Source organism: Lepidochelys kempii, chromosome 4 (assembly GCF_965140285.1).
Source record: "Lepidochelys kempii isolate rLepKem1 chromosome 4, rLepKem1.hap1, whole genome shotgun sequence".
Lineage (NCBI taxonomy): Eukaryota > Metazoa > Chordata > Testudines > Cheloniidae > Lepidochelys > Lepidochelys kempii.
In genome coordinates this window covers 141,083,259-141,100,260 of record NC_136383.1, presented here as the reverse complement: position 1 = coordinate 141,100,260, position 17,002 = coordinate 141,083,259, and the positions used below count along the sequence as shown (strand labels likewise).

The window sequence follows — 17,002 nt, the reverse complement described above, 5'->3', positions numbered from 1 at the left end:
TCCGGGGTCAGACCCAGGAAGGTGGAGCCGGGGGAGCCGTGTGTCCTGCAGACAGGCTGCTCCCCGAGAGGAGACTTCCCAGAGTCCGGCCTGGCTCGGTAGGGAGCCGTTCCGGAGCCTGGCGCTGGGACAGGGGGTCACCCCCCGGGCACCCTCCCTGCCCCCCCTCCTGGGTGACTGACATCTTTGGTGAGTAGGCCACGCCCCTGGTTTTCGCCCCGCCCAGCTGGGGGCGGGGTTAGCCAGGGGATTATGCTCCACCCCCTGGGGATCAGAGCCCATCCCCCTTCCCCAGCGTGAGGTCATGTGACAGTAGGCCCCGCCCCTCCGCGTAAGGCCCCGCCCCTCCGCCCTGTGTCCTGACCCCTCGGGCAAGGCCACGCCCCCGCGCCTGCCGCCCCCTCCTCGCCCAGCGCCGCGCTAGCCGCCTATTGGCTGGTGAGAGTATGTGGGCGTGTCCTCAGAAGGAGCGCGTCCAATGAACAACGGCTCCGGGCGGCGTCACGCGGGTGCTCTGGGTGTCCCCGGAAGTGGCGTTGCCGAGCGAAGGCGCGCGGGGCGGGCGGTGAGTGGGGCCGGTGGGAGGCGGGGATTGGAGGGTTGGGGGGTGCACGGGGGGGGCGAGGGTTGGGGGCCGCACGGGGGGGGCCGAGGTGCGTGGACTGGGGGTGCATGGGGGGGTCGGGGGGAGGCGGGACTGGGGGTGCATGGGGGGGCCGGGGAGAGGCGGGGGGGCCAAGGCGTGGGGGGAGGCGGGGGCTGGGGGTGCGCGGGGGGCTGGAGGGAAGGGTTGTAGGAGGGGTCCGAGGCACGGGGGGGCTGGGTGGAGGTGGGGGTGCCGAGGTGTGGTGGGAGGCGGGGATTGGAGGGTTGGGGGGTGCACGGGGGGGGCCGAGGTGCGGGGACTGGGGGTGCATTGGGGGGTCGGGGGGAGGCGGGACTGGGGGTGCATGGGGGGGCCGGGTGGAGGCGGGGGGGCTGAGGTGTGGGTGGAGGCGGGGATTGGGGGTACATGGGGGGGCTGGGTAGAAGCAGGGGGGCCGAGGCGTGGGGGGGCCGGGTGGAGGGGTGCACGGGGGGGGACTGAGGTGTGGGGAGAGGCGGGGTTTGGGGGTGCGCGGGGGGCTGGAGGGAAGGGTTGCAGGGTGGAGGGTTGTAGGAGGGGGCCGAGGCACTGGGGGCCGAGGGTTGGGGGTTGCACGGGGGGGGCCGAGGTGCAGGGATTGGGGGTGCATGGGGAGGCGGGGGTTGGGGGTTGCATGGGGGGGCTGGGTGGAGGTGGGGGGTGCCGAGGCACGGGCGGGCTGGGTGGAGGGGTACATGGGGTTCAATAAGGATAAGTGCAGGGTCATGCACTTAGGACGGAAGAACCCAATGCACAGCTACAGACTAGGGACCGAATGGCTAGGCAGCAGTTCTGCGGAAAAGGACCTAGGGGTGACAGTGGACGAGAAGCTGGATGTGAGTCAGCAGTGTGCCCTTGTTGCCAAGAAGGCCAATGGCATTTTGGGATGTATAAGTAGGGGCATAGCGAGCAGATCGAGGGACGTGATCGTTCCCCTCTATTCGACATTGGTGAGGCCTCATCTGGAGAACTGTGTCCAATTTTGGGCCCCACACTACAAGAAATGATTAGGGGGATGGAGCATATGAGTTATGAGGAGAGGCTGAGGGAGCTGGGATTGTTTAGCCTGCAGAAGAGAAGAATGAGGGGGGATTTGATAGCTGCTTTCAACTACCTGAAAGGGGGTTCCAAAGAGGATGGCTCTAGACTGTTCTCAATGGTAGCAGATGACAGAACGAGGAGTAATGGTCTCAAGTTGCAGTGGGGGAGGTTTAGATTGGATATTAGGAAAAACTTTTTCACTAAGAGGGTGGTGAAACACTGGAATGCGTTACCTAGGGAGGTGGTAGAATCTCCTTCCTTAGAGGTTTTTAAGTTCAGGCTTGACAAAGCCCTGGCTGGGATGATTTAACTGGGAATTGGTCCTGCTTCGAGCAGGGGGTTGGACTAGATGACCTTCTGGGGTCCCTTCCAACCCTGATATTCTATGATTCTATGGGGGGCGAGGCGTGGGGGGAGGCAGGGGTTGGGGGTGTGCGGGGGGGCTGGAGGGAAGGGTTGTAGGGGGAGCCGAGGCACGGGGGGGCTGGGTGGAGGGGTGCAAGGGGGGGCCAAGGTGTGGGGGGAGGCGGGGTGCACAGGGGGGTTCGCGGGGCTGAGGTGAGGGGGTGCACGGAGGGGGTGCTGGGACCTGGGGGCTCTGGGGCTGGGACTGAGGCTTCCAAACCCACTTGGGGAGAAGAGAAACATCCGCCCCCCTGCCCCGAATCCCCTCGGTCTGGAGCCGCAGTCAGCTCCCCCCGTCACAGGGGCCCCCTGGGGCACATTGCCCGTAGCGCCGCCTGCCCTGCCCACCTCCCCCTGCGCACCCCCCTTCGTGGGCGAGCGGTGCCTGACAGCGACTGCCCCCTTGGTGCAGCGGGTGCCCTTCAGCCAGTGGCTCACCCCAGCTGGGGTCCTGATCCCAGGACGCTGCAGGCTCCTGTAATGTCCTGTCCTGGGGCTTGAGGTGTCCCGCAGCTCCAGGGGCTTGGCAGGGCCTGCGGGTGCCCAGGTTCCCATCACGGGGTGTGACCATATCACGTTGCTGGGGCGCTGCCAACAGCCAGCCCTGACCCACGCTGGGACCCCGCGTGGAGCCGCCTTTCAGTGTGGGGGCGACTCTCCCCACAGCCGCAAAGGCAGCAGAGTTGCAGATGGTGGCGATGTTGCGCGTGTGCCCTCTGAGCCACCGGGGACGGCATTGCCAACTCTGGGGGTGCGTGTTCCCTGCGCTCCTGCCCCTCGGCAGTACAGCGGGCGACAGCCCAGCAGCTAATCGCTCCGGGGCTAAATTCATTCTCTCTTCTGTAGCGCACACAAGCATGCCAGGCGCTGCACAGAAAATGGGCAACAGTTCCTGGGCTGAAGAGCGGCCCAGCTGAGGCGCTGAGCCAGGGCTGGGGTCAGCTTTGCAGACCCTTGTGGGTCTGACTGAGGTCACTGGACCTCTGCATCGGTTCATGGGTCTGATTGGGGCCTAAATGCTGTGGGATCCTTCCCTTTCAATTGTAACCGCTTCCTTAATATTGCATTAGCAAGGGGGCTGCTTATTTGCATTTAACTGCTTTTTTTTAACAAGATGGGGAAAGAGAGCAATTAACTGATCCCCGTTAGAATAAGATGCTCACTGAGGTGAGTAAATTAAGTTTCAGGGCAGGCGGGATTGGCACATGGGTGCTGAGCACCCTGGAGATCTTCTGGTCAATTAAATGTGCCGCACAGGGTGCAGCTCCATACAGCTTCTCCCGAGCATGTGGAGATTATTTTGAATCTCCTGTACTTTTGAATCTCAGCTGATTTTTCCCAGCCTGAGTTGTGGCTGTACTCCAGAATGAACCCCTGTTATGTGCCAAGTGTCAGAGTCCAGCTCTTGCTTATCTGGGTGGAAAATCACTGTCGGCTTTGTACAGTGTGAGGGAAGGAATGTGTGTTCAGCGGGAGCAGCGCTGCTGAAACTTTCCAACACTCCCCCTCTTGGCTGAGCTCAGGCATGGAGACCCCGAGGAAGTCAGTCACGTGTGAGTGAAATCCAGAGGTAGGGGGTTTCTTACTTGGGGAGGTCTTGCAACCTTAACTGTGATACTTGCAAACTCCCATCATAAGGACAGGTTTCAGAGTAACAGCCGTGTTAGTCTGTATTCGCAAAAAGAAAAGGAGTACTTGTGGCACCTTAGAGACTAACCAATTTATTTGAGCATAAGCTTTCATGAGCTACAGCTCACTTCACTGGATGCATGCTGTGGAAAGTATAGAAGATCTTTTATACACACAAAGCATGAAAAAATGTGTGTTTACCACTACAAAAGGTTTTCTCTCCCCCCACCCCACTCTCCTGCTGGTAATAGCTTATCTAAAGTGATCACTCTCCTTACAATGTGTATGATAATCAAGTTGGGCCATTTCCAGCACAAATCCAGGTTTTTCCACCCTCCCCCCCCCACACACAAACACAAACCCACTCTCCTGTTGGTAATAGCTTATCTCCACAGAGACCTCCCTACCAACACTACAAAAAGAAGGATTCTAGGTGGACTCCTCCTGAAGGTCGAAACAACAGACTGGACTTCTACATAGAGTGCTTCCGCCGACGTGCACGGGCTGAAATTGTGAAAAAGCAGCATCACTTGCCCCACAACCTCAGCCATGCAGAACACAATGCCATCCACAGCCTCAGAAACAACTCTGACATCATAATCAAAAAGGCTGACAAAGGAGGTGCTGTTGTCATCCATGAATAGGTCGGAATATGAACAAGAGGCTGCTCAGCAGCTCTCCAACACCACTTTCTACAAGCCATTACCCTCTGATCCCACTGAGAGTTACCAAAAGAAACTACAGCATTTGCTCAAGAAACTCCCTGAAAAAGCACAACAAATCCACACAGACACACCCCTGGAACCCCTACCTGGGGTATTCTATCTACTACCCAAGATCCATAAACCTGGAAATCCTGGGCGCCCCATCATCTCAGGCATTGGCACCCTGACAGCAGGATTGTCTGGCTATGTGGACTCCCTCCTCAGGCCCTACGCTACCAGCGCTCCCAGCTACCTTCGAGACACCACTGACTTCCTGAGGAAACTACAATCCATCGGTGATCTTCCTGAAAACACCATCCTGGCCACTATGGATGTAGAAGCCCTCTACACCAACATTCCACACAAAGATGGACTACAAGCCATCAAGAACACTATCCCCGGTAATGTCACGGCTAACCTGGAGGCTGAACTTTGTGACTTTGTCCTCACCCATAACTATTTCACATTTAGGGACAATGTATACCTTCAAATCAGCGGCACTGCTATGGGTACCCGCATGGCCCCACAGTATGTCAACATTTTTATGGCTGACTTAGAACAACGCTTCCTCGGCTCTTGTCCCCTAACGCCCCTACTCTACTTGCGCTATATTGAGGACATCTTCATCATCTGGACCCATGGAAAAGAAGCCCTTGAGGAATTCCACCATGATTTCAACAATTTCCATCCCACCTTCAACCTCAGCCTGGTCCAGTCTACACAAGAGATCCACTTCCTGGACACTACAGTGCTAATAAACAATGGTCACATAAACACCACCCTATACCGGAAACCTACTGACCGCTATTCCTACCTACATGCCTCCAGCTTTCACCCTGACCACACCACACGATCCATCGTCTACAGCCAAGCTCTGCGATACAACCGCATTTGCTCCAACCCCTCAGACAGAGACAAACACCTACAAGATCTCTATCAAGCATTCTTACAACTACAATACCCACCTGCGGAAGTGAAGAAACAGATTGATAGAGCCAGAAGAGTTCCCAGAAGTCACCTACTACAGGACAGGCCTAACAAAGAAAATAACAGAACGCCACTAGCTGTCACCTTCAGCCCCCAACTAAAACCCCTCCAGCGCGTTAAGGATCTACAACCTATCCTGAAGGACGACCCAACACTCTCACAAATCTTAGGAGACAAGCCCCCTCCAGGTTGCCCCCCTTGCCTACAGACAGCCCCCAAACCGGAAGCAAATACTCCCCAACAACCACATACCACACAACAGAACCACTAACCCAGGAACCTATCCTTGCAACAAAGCCCGTTGCCAACTGTGCCCACATATCTATTCAGGGGACACCATCACAGGGCCTAATAACATCAGCCACACGATCAGAGGCTCGTTCACCTGCACATCCACCAATGTGATCTATGCCATCATGTGCCAGCAATGCCCCTCTGCCATGTACATTGGTCAAACTGGACAGTCTCTACGTAAAAGAAAAAATGGACACAAATCAGATGTCAAGAATTATAACATTCTTAAACCAGTCGGAGAACACTTCAATCTCTCTGGTCACGTGATTACAGACATGAAAGTTGCAATATTACAACGAAAAAACTTCAAAACCAGACTCCAGCGAGAGACTGCTGAATTGGAATTCATTTGCAAATTGGATACAATTAACTTAGGCTTGAATAGAGACTGGGAGTGGCTAAGTCATTATGCAAGGTAACCTATTTCCCCTTGTTTTTTCCTGCCCCTCTCCTTCCCCCGACGTTCTTGTTAAACCCTGGGTTTGTGCTGGAAATGGCCCACCTTGATTATCATACACATTGTAAGGAGAGTGATCACTTTAGATAAGCTATTACCAGCAGAAGAGTGGGGTGGGGGGAGAGATTGTAGTAAACACCCATTTTTTTATGGTTTGTGTGTATAAAAGATCTTCTGCAGTTTCCACAGTATGCATCCAATGAAGTGAGCTGTAGCTCAGGAAAGCTTATGCTCAAAGTTGGTTAGTCTCTAAGGTGCCACAAGTCCTCCTTTTCTTTTTCCCATCATAAGAATGCAGGTTTGAGCCTGGCTTATGTTCTGTTTTTAGGCATTAATAGAGCACTGGTCGCTGCCCCACCTAGGCCCCTGCAGTGGGGATAGAGCTCTAGCTGATCAGGTGGGGGTTTGTTTTGCTGTGATGGGAGGGAAGGAGCCTTCTGGAATCTCTCCCTTCCCTTCTCCCCTCCCCAGGCTTCTTCTCCCCTCCCCAGGCTTTGTTCTCTGGCTCTGTGTTGTGGCTGTACTCTCCCTCTCTCCCAAGGTGACCCAACCTGCTCTGTCCTGAACCTCTCCCAGAGGGCAGCTGTCACTCGAACCATGGGAGCTGCTAATATAAACTTCATTTCACCTGCAGCACATTCAGCCCTGGGGCAAACCTAGAGAGCAAAGGATGACCTCAGGTCTTGGAGACTGTGGATCCCCATTGGGATCACACTGCCTGTAGCCCACCTGGGTGTTCTGGATTAGGAAGCTTTAGTCCAGGGGTAGTCAATAGGCAGATCGCTCATTGGCCTATCTCTCCCCCCCCCCCCGCCCTCGATTTCACTGTCCCCCACTCTTTCTGGGGGCAGAGTGAGAGTTTGTGTCTTGTCACTTTCAGGGAATTTCTTTCTGTGTCAGGGTCATGCTGTGTCTGTTTTGCCCCCAGCCCCATGTGAGAGGGGAGGAAATGTAGCTCCAATCCATTGCCTTTCCCAGCTCAGATACCAGTCAGGGGCATAACAGGTAAAACTAAAAGCTATTCCGTTACTGGTAGCACAGAAACCTGCCCTCAGTGAGAGCTTCATCTTGCACCAGTCATGTCCATGGGAGTTTTTCCATTGACTTTAAAGGGAGACGGATCAGAGTAGGGTGCTGTGAAACGTTCTGTTTTGACAGGACTGTGACCACATCTGAATAAATGGTGGCAGATCAGATTTGATGCAGTTAGCTTAGATGATTTGGATCTTGTGCCTGGAGTTGGGATGAGCCTGGGATTTAATAGATATGTAGCAGATAAAATAATGTCCTAAAGGAAAATAAAATAGAAATATAATAAATAACAGGGAACAATAAAGGAAAACATTTGAACTGGTAGAAAGTTTTTTGAGCAAAGGTTTTTAATTGAAAAGTGAGCTTCTCTGGAAAGTGAAAAAAGTGAAAGTTGATTTTTTTCAACTTCGTGATTTTTTTTTTCAAAATGTTATAAACATTAATAATGGGGTTATGAAAAATGTTTGTTTGAGAACCCCAGTTTTCATTACATGAAAATATTAATGTGCTGTGTTTTGATTTTAAAACAATCACAAAAATAGCAAGAAATTGTTCGATTTCAGAGCTGGTAAAGTGGAGACAACTTCTGTTTTTTTTCACCAGTTTTGTTTTTAAATTGTCAACCAACTCTTGATCAAATAAAGTAGCAAAAAACCCAAATAAAATAATAATGTGGAAATAATATAATAAAATTACAATAAAAAGAATAATGGAGTATAATCGTGATACAATAATATCACGCAAAGTATATTAAATAAAGGCCTGATCCTAAATATGCTTATTGCCTCGGGCCCCAATCCTGCAAATACTTCTGCACATGCTTAACTTTACTGTCATGAAATCAAGGGGACTTCGTGGTCGTAAAGTTGAGCACAAAAGTGTTTGTAAAATTGGGTGCTAATTTAATAATATTGGCCGTAATCCTGCAAAGATAAAAGCATATGCTTTGTTTATACGCTCTGAATAGTCCCATTGCTTCAGGGAAGCTACCCCCAGTGTGTAAAGTTGATCACACGTGTGCATCTTAGCAGCATGAGGGCTGTTATCTATCCTAGCTCCCCTTCCTTCAGAAAGACCTAGCTTCACCGTTCTCTCAACTGCATTTCTCCCCACGCCCCTTCTTCAGCCCTTTGAAGCCTTGTCCTGTGACGGTAGCAGAGGAGCACACCAGTTGGTAGTTGCGATCAGGAGTGTCAATGTCATCAAGAACTGACCATATCCCACCGTGTACAGCACCCTACCAGGTTGAATGTATTCCCTCCAGATTGACCAGACAAAATCCCTCACCGTACAGTACTTTGACCCCGACGGGTTGGGTTTTATTTTTCATGTAATGCTCTAAAACTCAAGCCATAGCCCCGGGCTGTATTACACAGCCCTGAATGTGTTTGTTGAACAGGGGCGCTCGCAGTGTGGAACGGGTTTCTCTGGAGTCTGGACCTTGCCTAGACCATGACCAAGAAATATGGACCATGACACGCATGAATTGCCGACCCCTGCTGTAGTGTGTGCGAACGTCGGCAGGGACGCGGGCTGCTGTGGGGGCTGAAAAGGAGGCTGCGGACTGGGCTGGAGCCGAGCCGGTGTCCTGTGTCCCTGTCTCTGCTCTCTTGCCTTCTGCCACTGTCTTTCTCTTTGACCCGTTCACCTCAACTCTGCCTCAGCTTCCCCATCTGTGAGGCGGAGCAATTGTTCCCTGCCTCTGAGGCTGTGGGGCACTCGGGCGCTGTGCTGATGGGTGTCAGAGGGAAGCCTGGAAGTAGGCAGTGCAGTGATATGGCACCGGACTGGGAATCGCCCCCAGGGATCTCGTCCTGCTCCTGACCCTGACCTGCAGTGTGACCTTGAATGAGTCACTTCCCAGCCTTGGGTCTCTTTCCCCCCTGCCCTGAGTCTGTTTAGACTGTCGGCACTTTGGGACTCTCGTAATGTAGGTCCATGCACAGCGTTTAGCAGTGTGAGGCCCTGATGATTTCAGATGGGGCACTAGGAGCTACCAGGATGCTACCAATAAATAGTTACACCCACTAATGCTCGCAGCCCCTCTGAGGGAGAGGTGAGTACACGAACCTTTCTTCTAGATGGGGAAACTGAGGCACGAGAGAGTGGAAATCATAGAATCATAGAATATCAGGGTTGGAAGGGACCCCTGAAGGTCATCTAGTCCAACCCCCTGCTCGAAGCAGGACCAATTCCCAGTTAAATCATCCCAGCCAGGGCTTTGTCAAGCCTGACCTTAAAAACCTCTAAGGAAGGAGATTCTACCACCTCCCTAGGTAACGCATTCCAGTGTTTCACCACCCTCTTAGTGAAAAAGTTTTTCCTAATATCCAATCTAAACCTCCCCCACTGCAACTTGAGACCATTACTCCTCGTTCTGTCATCTGCTACCATTGAGAACAGTCTAGAGCCATCCTCTTTGGAACCCCCTTTCAGGTAGTTGAAAGCAGCTATCAAATCCCCCCTCATTCTTCTCTTCCGCAGGCTAAACAATCCCAGCTCCCTCAGCCTCTCCTCATAACTCATGTGTTCCAGTCCCCTAATCATTTTTGTTGCCCTTCGCTGGACTCTCTCCAATTTATCCACATCCTTCTTGAAGTGTGGGGCCCAAAACTGGACACAGTACTCCAGATGAGGCCTCACCAATGTCGAATAGAGGGGAACGATCACATCCCTCGATCTGCTCGCTATGCCCCTACTTATACATCCCAAAATGCCATTGGCCTTCTTGGCAACAAGGGCACACTGCTGACTCATATCCAGCTTCTCGTCCACTGTCACCCCTAGGTCCTTTTCCGCAGAACTGCTGCCTAGCCATTCGGTCCCTAGTCTGTAGCTGTGCATTGGGTTCTTCCGTCCTAAGTGCAGGACCCTGCACTTATCCTTATTGAACCTCATCAGATTTCTTTTGGCCCAATCCTCCAATTTGTCTAGGTCCTTCTGTATCTTATCCCTCCCCTCCAGCGTATCTACCACTCCTCCCAGTTTAGTATCATCCGCAAATTTGCTGAGAGTGCAATCCACACCATCCTCCAGATCATTTATGAAGATATTGAACAAAACCGACCCTTGGGGCACTCCACTTGATACCGGCTGCCAACTAGACATGGAGCCATTGATCACTACCCGTTGAGCCCGACAATCTAGACAGCTTTCTACCCACCTTATAGTGCATTCATCCAGCCCATACTTCCTTAACTTGCTGACAAGAATACTGTGGGAGACCGTGTCAAAAGCTTTGCTGAAGTCAAGAAACAATACATCCACTGCTTTCCCTTCATCCACAGAACCAGTAATCTCATCATAAAAGGCGATTAGATTAGTCAGGCATGACCTTCCCTTGGTGAATCCATGCTGGCTGTTCCTGATCACTTTCCTCTCTTGCAAATGCATCAGGATTGATTCTTTGAGGACCTGCTCCATGATTTTTCCAGGGACTGAGGTGAGGCTGACTGGCCTGTAGTTCCCAGGATCCTCCTTCTTCCCTTTTTTAAAGATTGGCATTTTTTAAATGACTTGCCTGAGGCCAGAGAGGGAGCTCATGGCCTGCAGACCTGTGCTCATTGCACTGCTACAGCTCTGCTGACCCATGGCCTGTTGCTCTCTGCCTTGTGCTGAGCTTCTCTCCCCTCTCTCTCCAGGGCGCCATGGTGGACTATCGGATCCGCGAGTACAGAGACGAAGACTACGAGGCGGTGCGCGAGATGTTTGCCACTGGGATGAGCGAATATGTCCCCGCCCTGTGTGTGCATGTGCTAAAGCAGCCCTGGGTGATCCTGGTACTGGCCTGCACCTTCTGTGTCCTGCTCACCAGCTCCAAGTCCCTCCTGCTGCCCATCCTGGCCGTCACACTGCTACTGGCTATGGGGCGGCAGCTGCTCGGCTACTTCTGGACCATGTATATTGAGCACTGCTTAAAGGAGGACCTGCTGGACATCAGGACGACCTACATGGGTAGCAAGGGCTCCTGCTTCTGGGTGGCAGAAGCAGATGAGTGTGTGGTGGGCACCGTGGCTGCCAGGCCGTCTGACCATCAGAAGGGGGAGCTGATGCTGAAGCGGATGTCGGTGCGGAAGGACTACCGGGGGCTGGGCATCGCCAAGGCACTGTGCCAGGCGGTGATCTGCTTCGCCCAACTGCGGGGCTGCAGCGCCGTGGTGCTGAACACCCTGATGGTGCAGGACGAGGCCCGCCTGATGTACGAGCGCGTGGGCTTTGAGAAGTACCGTGACGATGTGCTGCCAACCGTCTACGGGAGACTGGCCAACGTCACCATCTCCAAGTACAGGTACGGCGTCCCCCAGAGGAGCTGACGTGGTAGCAGACTCCGCGCTGCTGCCGAGGGCTGGAACCAGTATCTCCTCCTCTTCCCTTGCCCCGGAGCATACAGGGCGCAGATGGTGAGATGCAGCTGGCTGGTCACCTTGCGAAGCGCTGGCCTGAACGAAGTGGTGTCTCGCTCTTACTGTCCTATGCTACCGATATCTGATTGCTCTGTGCAGTGGGGAAGAGCCAACCGGATCCGCTTTGGGCCTGTTGCTGGCCGCCTTCTTGAGGCTCAAACGGTGTGTTTTCCAGGGAGCTGGCCTGACGGACCCCACTGACATTGTCCCGCTGCCCCCAGCCTTGTCTGCCTCAAGGGCTGGGAGCTGGGTGGCTGGAGCTGGGCCAGGTGCATTTGAGGCCTTTTCAGTATATTGCCTTGATGCAGCAGCTCAGATGGTTCCTCAGGTTGAGCACGGTGGGCTCTGTGTAGTCTGCGTGCACAGGAAACTCAGCTGGGAGGTTTCCATGCCCATCACAGGGATGGGATGAGACTGCGGGGTGGGTCTTGGTGAGATGCTGGTAAATCACTGGTTCAAACCCGGGTCACATGGGTGAATTCAATGCCATTCCCACGTGCGTTGCATTCTTTCAGTGGCCTTCGAAGAGAGTGAGTGGTCTCAGGGTGGCGGTGGGATGTCTGTCCCCATTACACCTGGATCCAACTGGATGGGGTGTCGTTGTCAGCATCAGAAGCGCTAGACTGAGTGGACTGTGGGGACTGAAGTCCCCTCCTGTTTGGAGGAACCTCTTTGTAAGCAAAACCTGTCTCCATCCCTGTCCATCCAGCCCTTCTTCCCAGCATCTAGAAATCTGAACAGGCCTTTGTGTCGTTCTCCCCAGCAGGCTGCCTGCGGGCTGGTGTCCCTCCGTCCGTCGCTCAGCTGAGCGTGCTGCTCTGGGAGCCCCAGCTCTGGGCCAGCGCTGCGTTGCTTTGCTGTTGGTGTTGTGGAACTTTGGTGAATAAAGAAATTGCTAGATCGCTTTCTGATGCAAGCGTCTTTCTTCTGCGCCCTGGTACCAGTGCCTTCTCCGCCTTGGGTAAAGCGTACGAAGAGCCCAGAGAGTGAACACGTCTTGTATCGGGTTGTGTGTGCGAGGTGTAATACCACAATGAGTGGCAACAGGGTGAATAGCACATCCCCTTCTTGTAGGACATAAACAAGAGAACAGCCACTGTCGTGGAAAGGCAACACAGTTATATCTGCTTGGGAAAGTATTTCCTCTCAGTGTGCCGTTAGCCTGTGGAACTCATTGCCACTAGATACATGCAGCTGGTCAGACTGAATGGTCAGAACGCTCCCTTCTGGCCTTGGAATCTCCCTAGGAAGCTCCGAATATCATTGAGGCCACAGGCTCATCAGGGATCAAAAAGGGATTGGCCCCTTAGGGATAAGGAGAACAGCCAGTGTGACATTATATATCACTAGCTGCTGGGACTGAGGGAAACTTCCCCATTACTGCTACAGCAGGAAACCCCAGATGCAGCGGGTTTGGAGTTGCCTGAGATGCAACTTGGGGCTGCGTGAAACATGCACAAAGTCCCCTCCCCACAACCAGCTATGGGCACGGTCAATCCCACTAGTCCTGCCAGGCTTTCAGCCCCTGGTGCAAGACTCTCCCCCAACTCACGTGACCCATGTGCTGGGAATTTCTCTGTCTAGCTCTTCTGTTTTTTTTCCCCCCGATCTTTCCCTCTTCTCTGGCACTGGTGTTTTCTGCCCTTGTGTTACCCAGGGGGCAGACATTTCTCCTGTCCCTCCCAAGAGGAGCGCACCCAGCTCTGTAGTGCAGAGCTGTCCATCATTCCTGCTGCCCCTCTCCTACTGTCACCCTCTGTCTTTATTTTTGAGGTGAAGGTGGCTTGACTTTACAAGTTTCAGAGTAAGATCCCAGATTGCCACCCTGCAGAGGAATGTCTGCTCCAACCAGCTCTCTGGAGACGGCAGCCTCTGCTCGGCAGAAGCAGTGAGCTAGATTTCAATAGCCAGTGGGGCAGGAAGCAGGAGAGTTACGCCAGCCCTGCAAATCTGGGCCTGAGACGCTAAGGTGCAGCTCGGTTGCTTGAGTAGAGCACTAGCGTTTTCGCACAGCTGGGTGGCTACGTCCTTGGGTGCGATGATACAAATGCCAAAGGGAACCGATCCGGCTAGCTCATGGCGGCGTGTGGGATTGCAGTCGCAACTTGCTCCTCACAGAGCTGCCTCTTTCTGATACCAGGGTGAAGTTAAGGGGCAGAGCTCTCACCTCCGGCGGGGGGAAGTATCCTCTCCCTGCACCTGCTAGGGACTGCGCTCTAGCACCCGAGCTGGGAGTTGGACTTGGAAATTGAGCGTGTCTGTTCTAGCCCAGTGCAAATGCTTAGCCCCTGCAGGGTGAGCTGCTACCCTCCGGCAGCCTCACTCCACAGGAGGGACGTGGGGCAGGATCTCTGCACAGCCACGCTCCCTCTTCTTGCTGTGTACAGACTTGCTGCTGAGCTGCCCTCACATTGCCAGGGCAGCTGGAGGAACTGCGGGTTGTGCCTTGCCCTGCTGTCACGCTCACAAGCAAACAGGGTTGCAGAGAGGGAGCAAGGTTTGCCCAGCTGTTCCACCTTGTGGCCACACGGGTCCCTTTTGGGGTGGGGGAGCAGCCATCCTCTTGGCACAGTGCCCGGACCCCCCTAGGTATTGTGTGTCGGCCTTCAGGCTGGCAGGAGGCAGCCAGCACCAGGGGCTCTGTTTGCTCCCCCTTTCCCTGAGCAGCAGCCTGTCCCACCCACGGGCACAGAGGGCAATGTGCCTGGGTGGGCTGGAGGGCAGCATGGGACTGCTGTGGGGGGTGGGGTTCCTATCCAGTATCCCCCGCAGGGCAGTTCTTCAAGGTCCAGCCCCCTTGGCTCTGGTCCCTGGCACCAGCAGCAGAAAAGCCACCTGCAGGATTTTCTCCCCACTCCAGCCGCTGGCGGGGGTCATGAGACGACAAAAACATTGCGCAAGTCGCCAATTTTCACTCAGCCAAACTGACCTCTGTGGGCCATGACTGTCAGTGGGGCTGGAGCCAGCCGGCTGGCTTGTGGTCTGCCTGCAGGGGGAGGGAGGTGGCCACATCCCACTGATGGTAATGGACTGAAACCTGGCCCCTGGCAACATGGCTGCCAGCCTGTGGTTCGGGGCTGGGCAGGGCACATGATTGGCACTGTGAGGAGCAGTGGAGAATGGGGGGAAAGGGGCTGGGGCCAGTGCCCTACTCCCACATGTCCCGTCCACGTCCCCCATCGAGGGGTCGCACGGGCCCAGCCCACTTCCCCCAGGGCCCCCCATGCCTGAGGACACTGCTCAGATCCGGAGCCCCCTCTCCCAGGTGAGCCATTTCCCCCGGGGCCCAGGCTCTGCGGAGATCAAGCCAAGGGCCAGCCTGGCACCCAGGGGAACCCCGAGGGAAAGGCGGGCGAGGCTGGGGAGCAGGGGGTGACAAAACCCAGGACTCAATGTCCCGGGAAGATGTGCAGATTTCCCTGGCCAGCAACTTCCAAAGAGGACCAATTGTGGGAAAACCAGGGCAGGGGGTGTGAGCAGCCGGGGATGAGGGTGCAGCAGGAAGTGGGGAGGGGGGAGCAGATGTGGGGGGGCAGGAGGGAGGCTGAGGGAGAACAGAGGACAGTGTTGGGTAGAGGAAGACAGGATTGGCTGGATGCTTCCCCAGCCGGGGGGCCGCAGGGGGGGAGGGGAGCGCCCTGCCCCAGCCGGGGGGCCGCAGGGGGGGAGGGGAGCGCCCTGCCCCAGCCGGGGGGCCGCAGGGGGGGAGGGGAGCGCCCTGCCCCAGCCGGGGGGCCGCAGGGGGGGAGGGGAGCGCCCTGCCCCAGCCTGGGGGGCCGCAGGGGGGGAGGGGAGCGCCCTGCCCCAGCCGGGGGGGGGCCCGTGTTGCAGCACTGCCAGCTCTCCCAAATGGCTGTGGGCGTGGTGGAGGTCCTGGTTTTTCAGGGCGGGCCGAGCCACATGCCGCAGCCTCGGGGCTGGGGAACGGCCCGGCCCTGCCCTGCCCGTCTGTGCGGCCCCAGAGCAGTGAGGGGCCAGGTGCAGTGGAGGGGGAATTGGGGGAAAAGCCGCTGGGAGTCCAGACCCATCAAGGCTTCCTTCCTCCTGCTGCCTTGGGCCTTCTCCGCTCTGTGGGAGCCGGTCGGGGGGCAGTGAGCCTGGGCAGGGGGAGCGGATGCAGGCTGATACCAGGCCGTGGGTGGCAGTTCCCCCACGCTGGGGATGGGACCTGGCGTCTCTCCGAGAGTTGTGCAGCGCCGGGTGCGTGCGAGGGTCCCTGCTCAGCCGCCCGTCTTCAGCCATGCGGCATCGCAGAGTTAAACACGAGCTGAAACCCTGCCTGGATGCTGACGCAGCCCCACCGCTCCTGCGGCCCGGGGATCTGCCTCGGGCCTCTTGGTCTCCTGATGCCGGCAATCAGCAGCCTGGGCCCGTCCAGAGCCTGCATTTGGGGGGGCTTTGTGCCGTACGCGGGGGCTTCCGGCCGGGGGAGCCCTCTGGTTCCTGGCACTCCCAGGCGTGTCCAAGCCAGCAGTGCCGGGTTTCCAAGGGCTCTAGTGGCTCCATGGAGCCGGGCCCAGGCTGAGAAGGGGCCCCGGCCTGCTCCGCTTGCCCTGCACCCCAAGACGCCGCTGGCTCCCCTCCGCCCCCTGGCCCCAACCCCTGCTCCTCAGCCCCCTGGCCGTACCCCAGGCCACCCCCGGAGCTGAGCTGCCTGGCACTGGTGCAGAAGCCTGGCCAGTCTCAGCCAGGGGTGTGTGTGGGGGCCTTGGCTGGGCCCCTCCAGGCAAGTGCGTCTTGAGGGACCCCGGCTGGGGCAGGTCCTGGCCTGGCTGATCGCACCAGTCCCGAGGGGCCAGAGCGATTCCCAGCCCCGGGACCAGCCCTGGCTACGCTGCTGGCTCAGCCCGGCAGACACAGTCGCCTCCCAGCAGGGCCGGCGAGTGCGGCCAGGAGGCAGGGCATGGGGGAGTGGGTCCCTTGGGGGTCTGGGCGGGTGCTGGGCTGTGAGGGGGCGGGGAGGGTCTGTGTGTGTCGGGGCATTAGGGAGTGGGGGTTCTGTGGGGGGTGCTGGGCTGTGAGGGGGCAGGGAGGATCTGTGTGTGTTGGGGCACTTGGGAGTGGGGGTTCTGTGGGAGGTGCTGGGCTGCGAGGGGGCGGGGAGGGTCTGTGTGTGGGGGGGGTCTGGGCGGGTCCTGGGCTGTGAGAGGGCGGGGAGTGTCTGTGTGTGTCAGGGCTCTAGGGAGTGGGGGGTCTGGGCGGGTGCTGGGCTGTGAGGGGGCGGGGAGGGTCTGTGTGTGTCGGGGCATTAGGGAGTGGGGGGTCTGGGCGGGTGCTGGGCTGTGAGGGGGCAGGAAGGGTCTGTGTGTGTCGGGGCATTAGGGAGTGGGGGGTCTGGGCGGGTGCTGGGCTGTGAGGGGGCGGGAAGGGTCTGTGTCTGTTGGGGCACTAGGGAGTGGGGGTTCTGTGGGAGGTGCTGGGCTGT

The 17,002-nt window shown here is 56.3% G+C and overlaps 1 protein-coding gene across 3 annotated transcripts; it reads left to right on the top strand.

Annotated features, from left to right (window-relative positions):
- Nucleotides 1-478: 478 nt before the first annotated feature.
- LOC140910929 (putative N-acetyltransferase camello) lies at nt 479-12,481 on the top strand. 3 transcript variants are annotated; one of them, XM_078852620.1, is made up of 3 exons: nt 506-565; nt 10,462-10,616; nt 10,816-12,481. In XM_078852620.1, the coding sequence occupies exons 2-3, from the start codon at nt 10,596-10,598 to the stop codon at nt 11,485-11,487; spliced, it is 693 nt and encodes a 230-aa protein (XP_078708746.1). In that variant the 5' UTR covers nt 506-565; nt 10,462-10,595; the 3' UTR covers nt 11,488-12,481. The 3 variants fall into 3 exon arrangements, with proteins under 3 accessions (XP_073199201.2, XP_078708746.1, XP_078708745.1); XM_073343100.2 differs by lacking the exon at nt 10,462-10,616 and having other exon boundaries at nt 479-565; XM_078852619.1 differs by lacking the exons at nt 506-565; nt 10,462-10,616 and adding an exon at nt 1,315-1,461.
- The last annotated feature ends 4,521 nt before the right edge of the window (nt 12,482-17,002 follow it).

Excerpts from the sequence above, each read along its gene's own strand:
- LOC140910929 (XM_078852619.1), top strand. The coding sequence starts at position 1,321 with ATGGGGTTCAATAAGGATAAGTGCAGGGTCATGCACTTAGGACGGAAG. Across the intron at positions 1,462-10,815 it reads CAGTGGACGAGAAGCTGGAT|GGCGCCATGGTGGACTATCG; the intron begins GTGAGTCAGCAG and ends CTCTCTCTCCAG.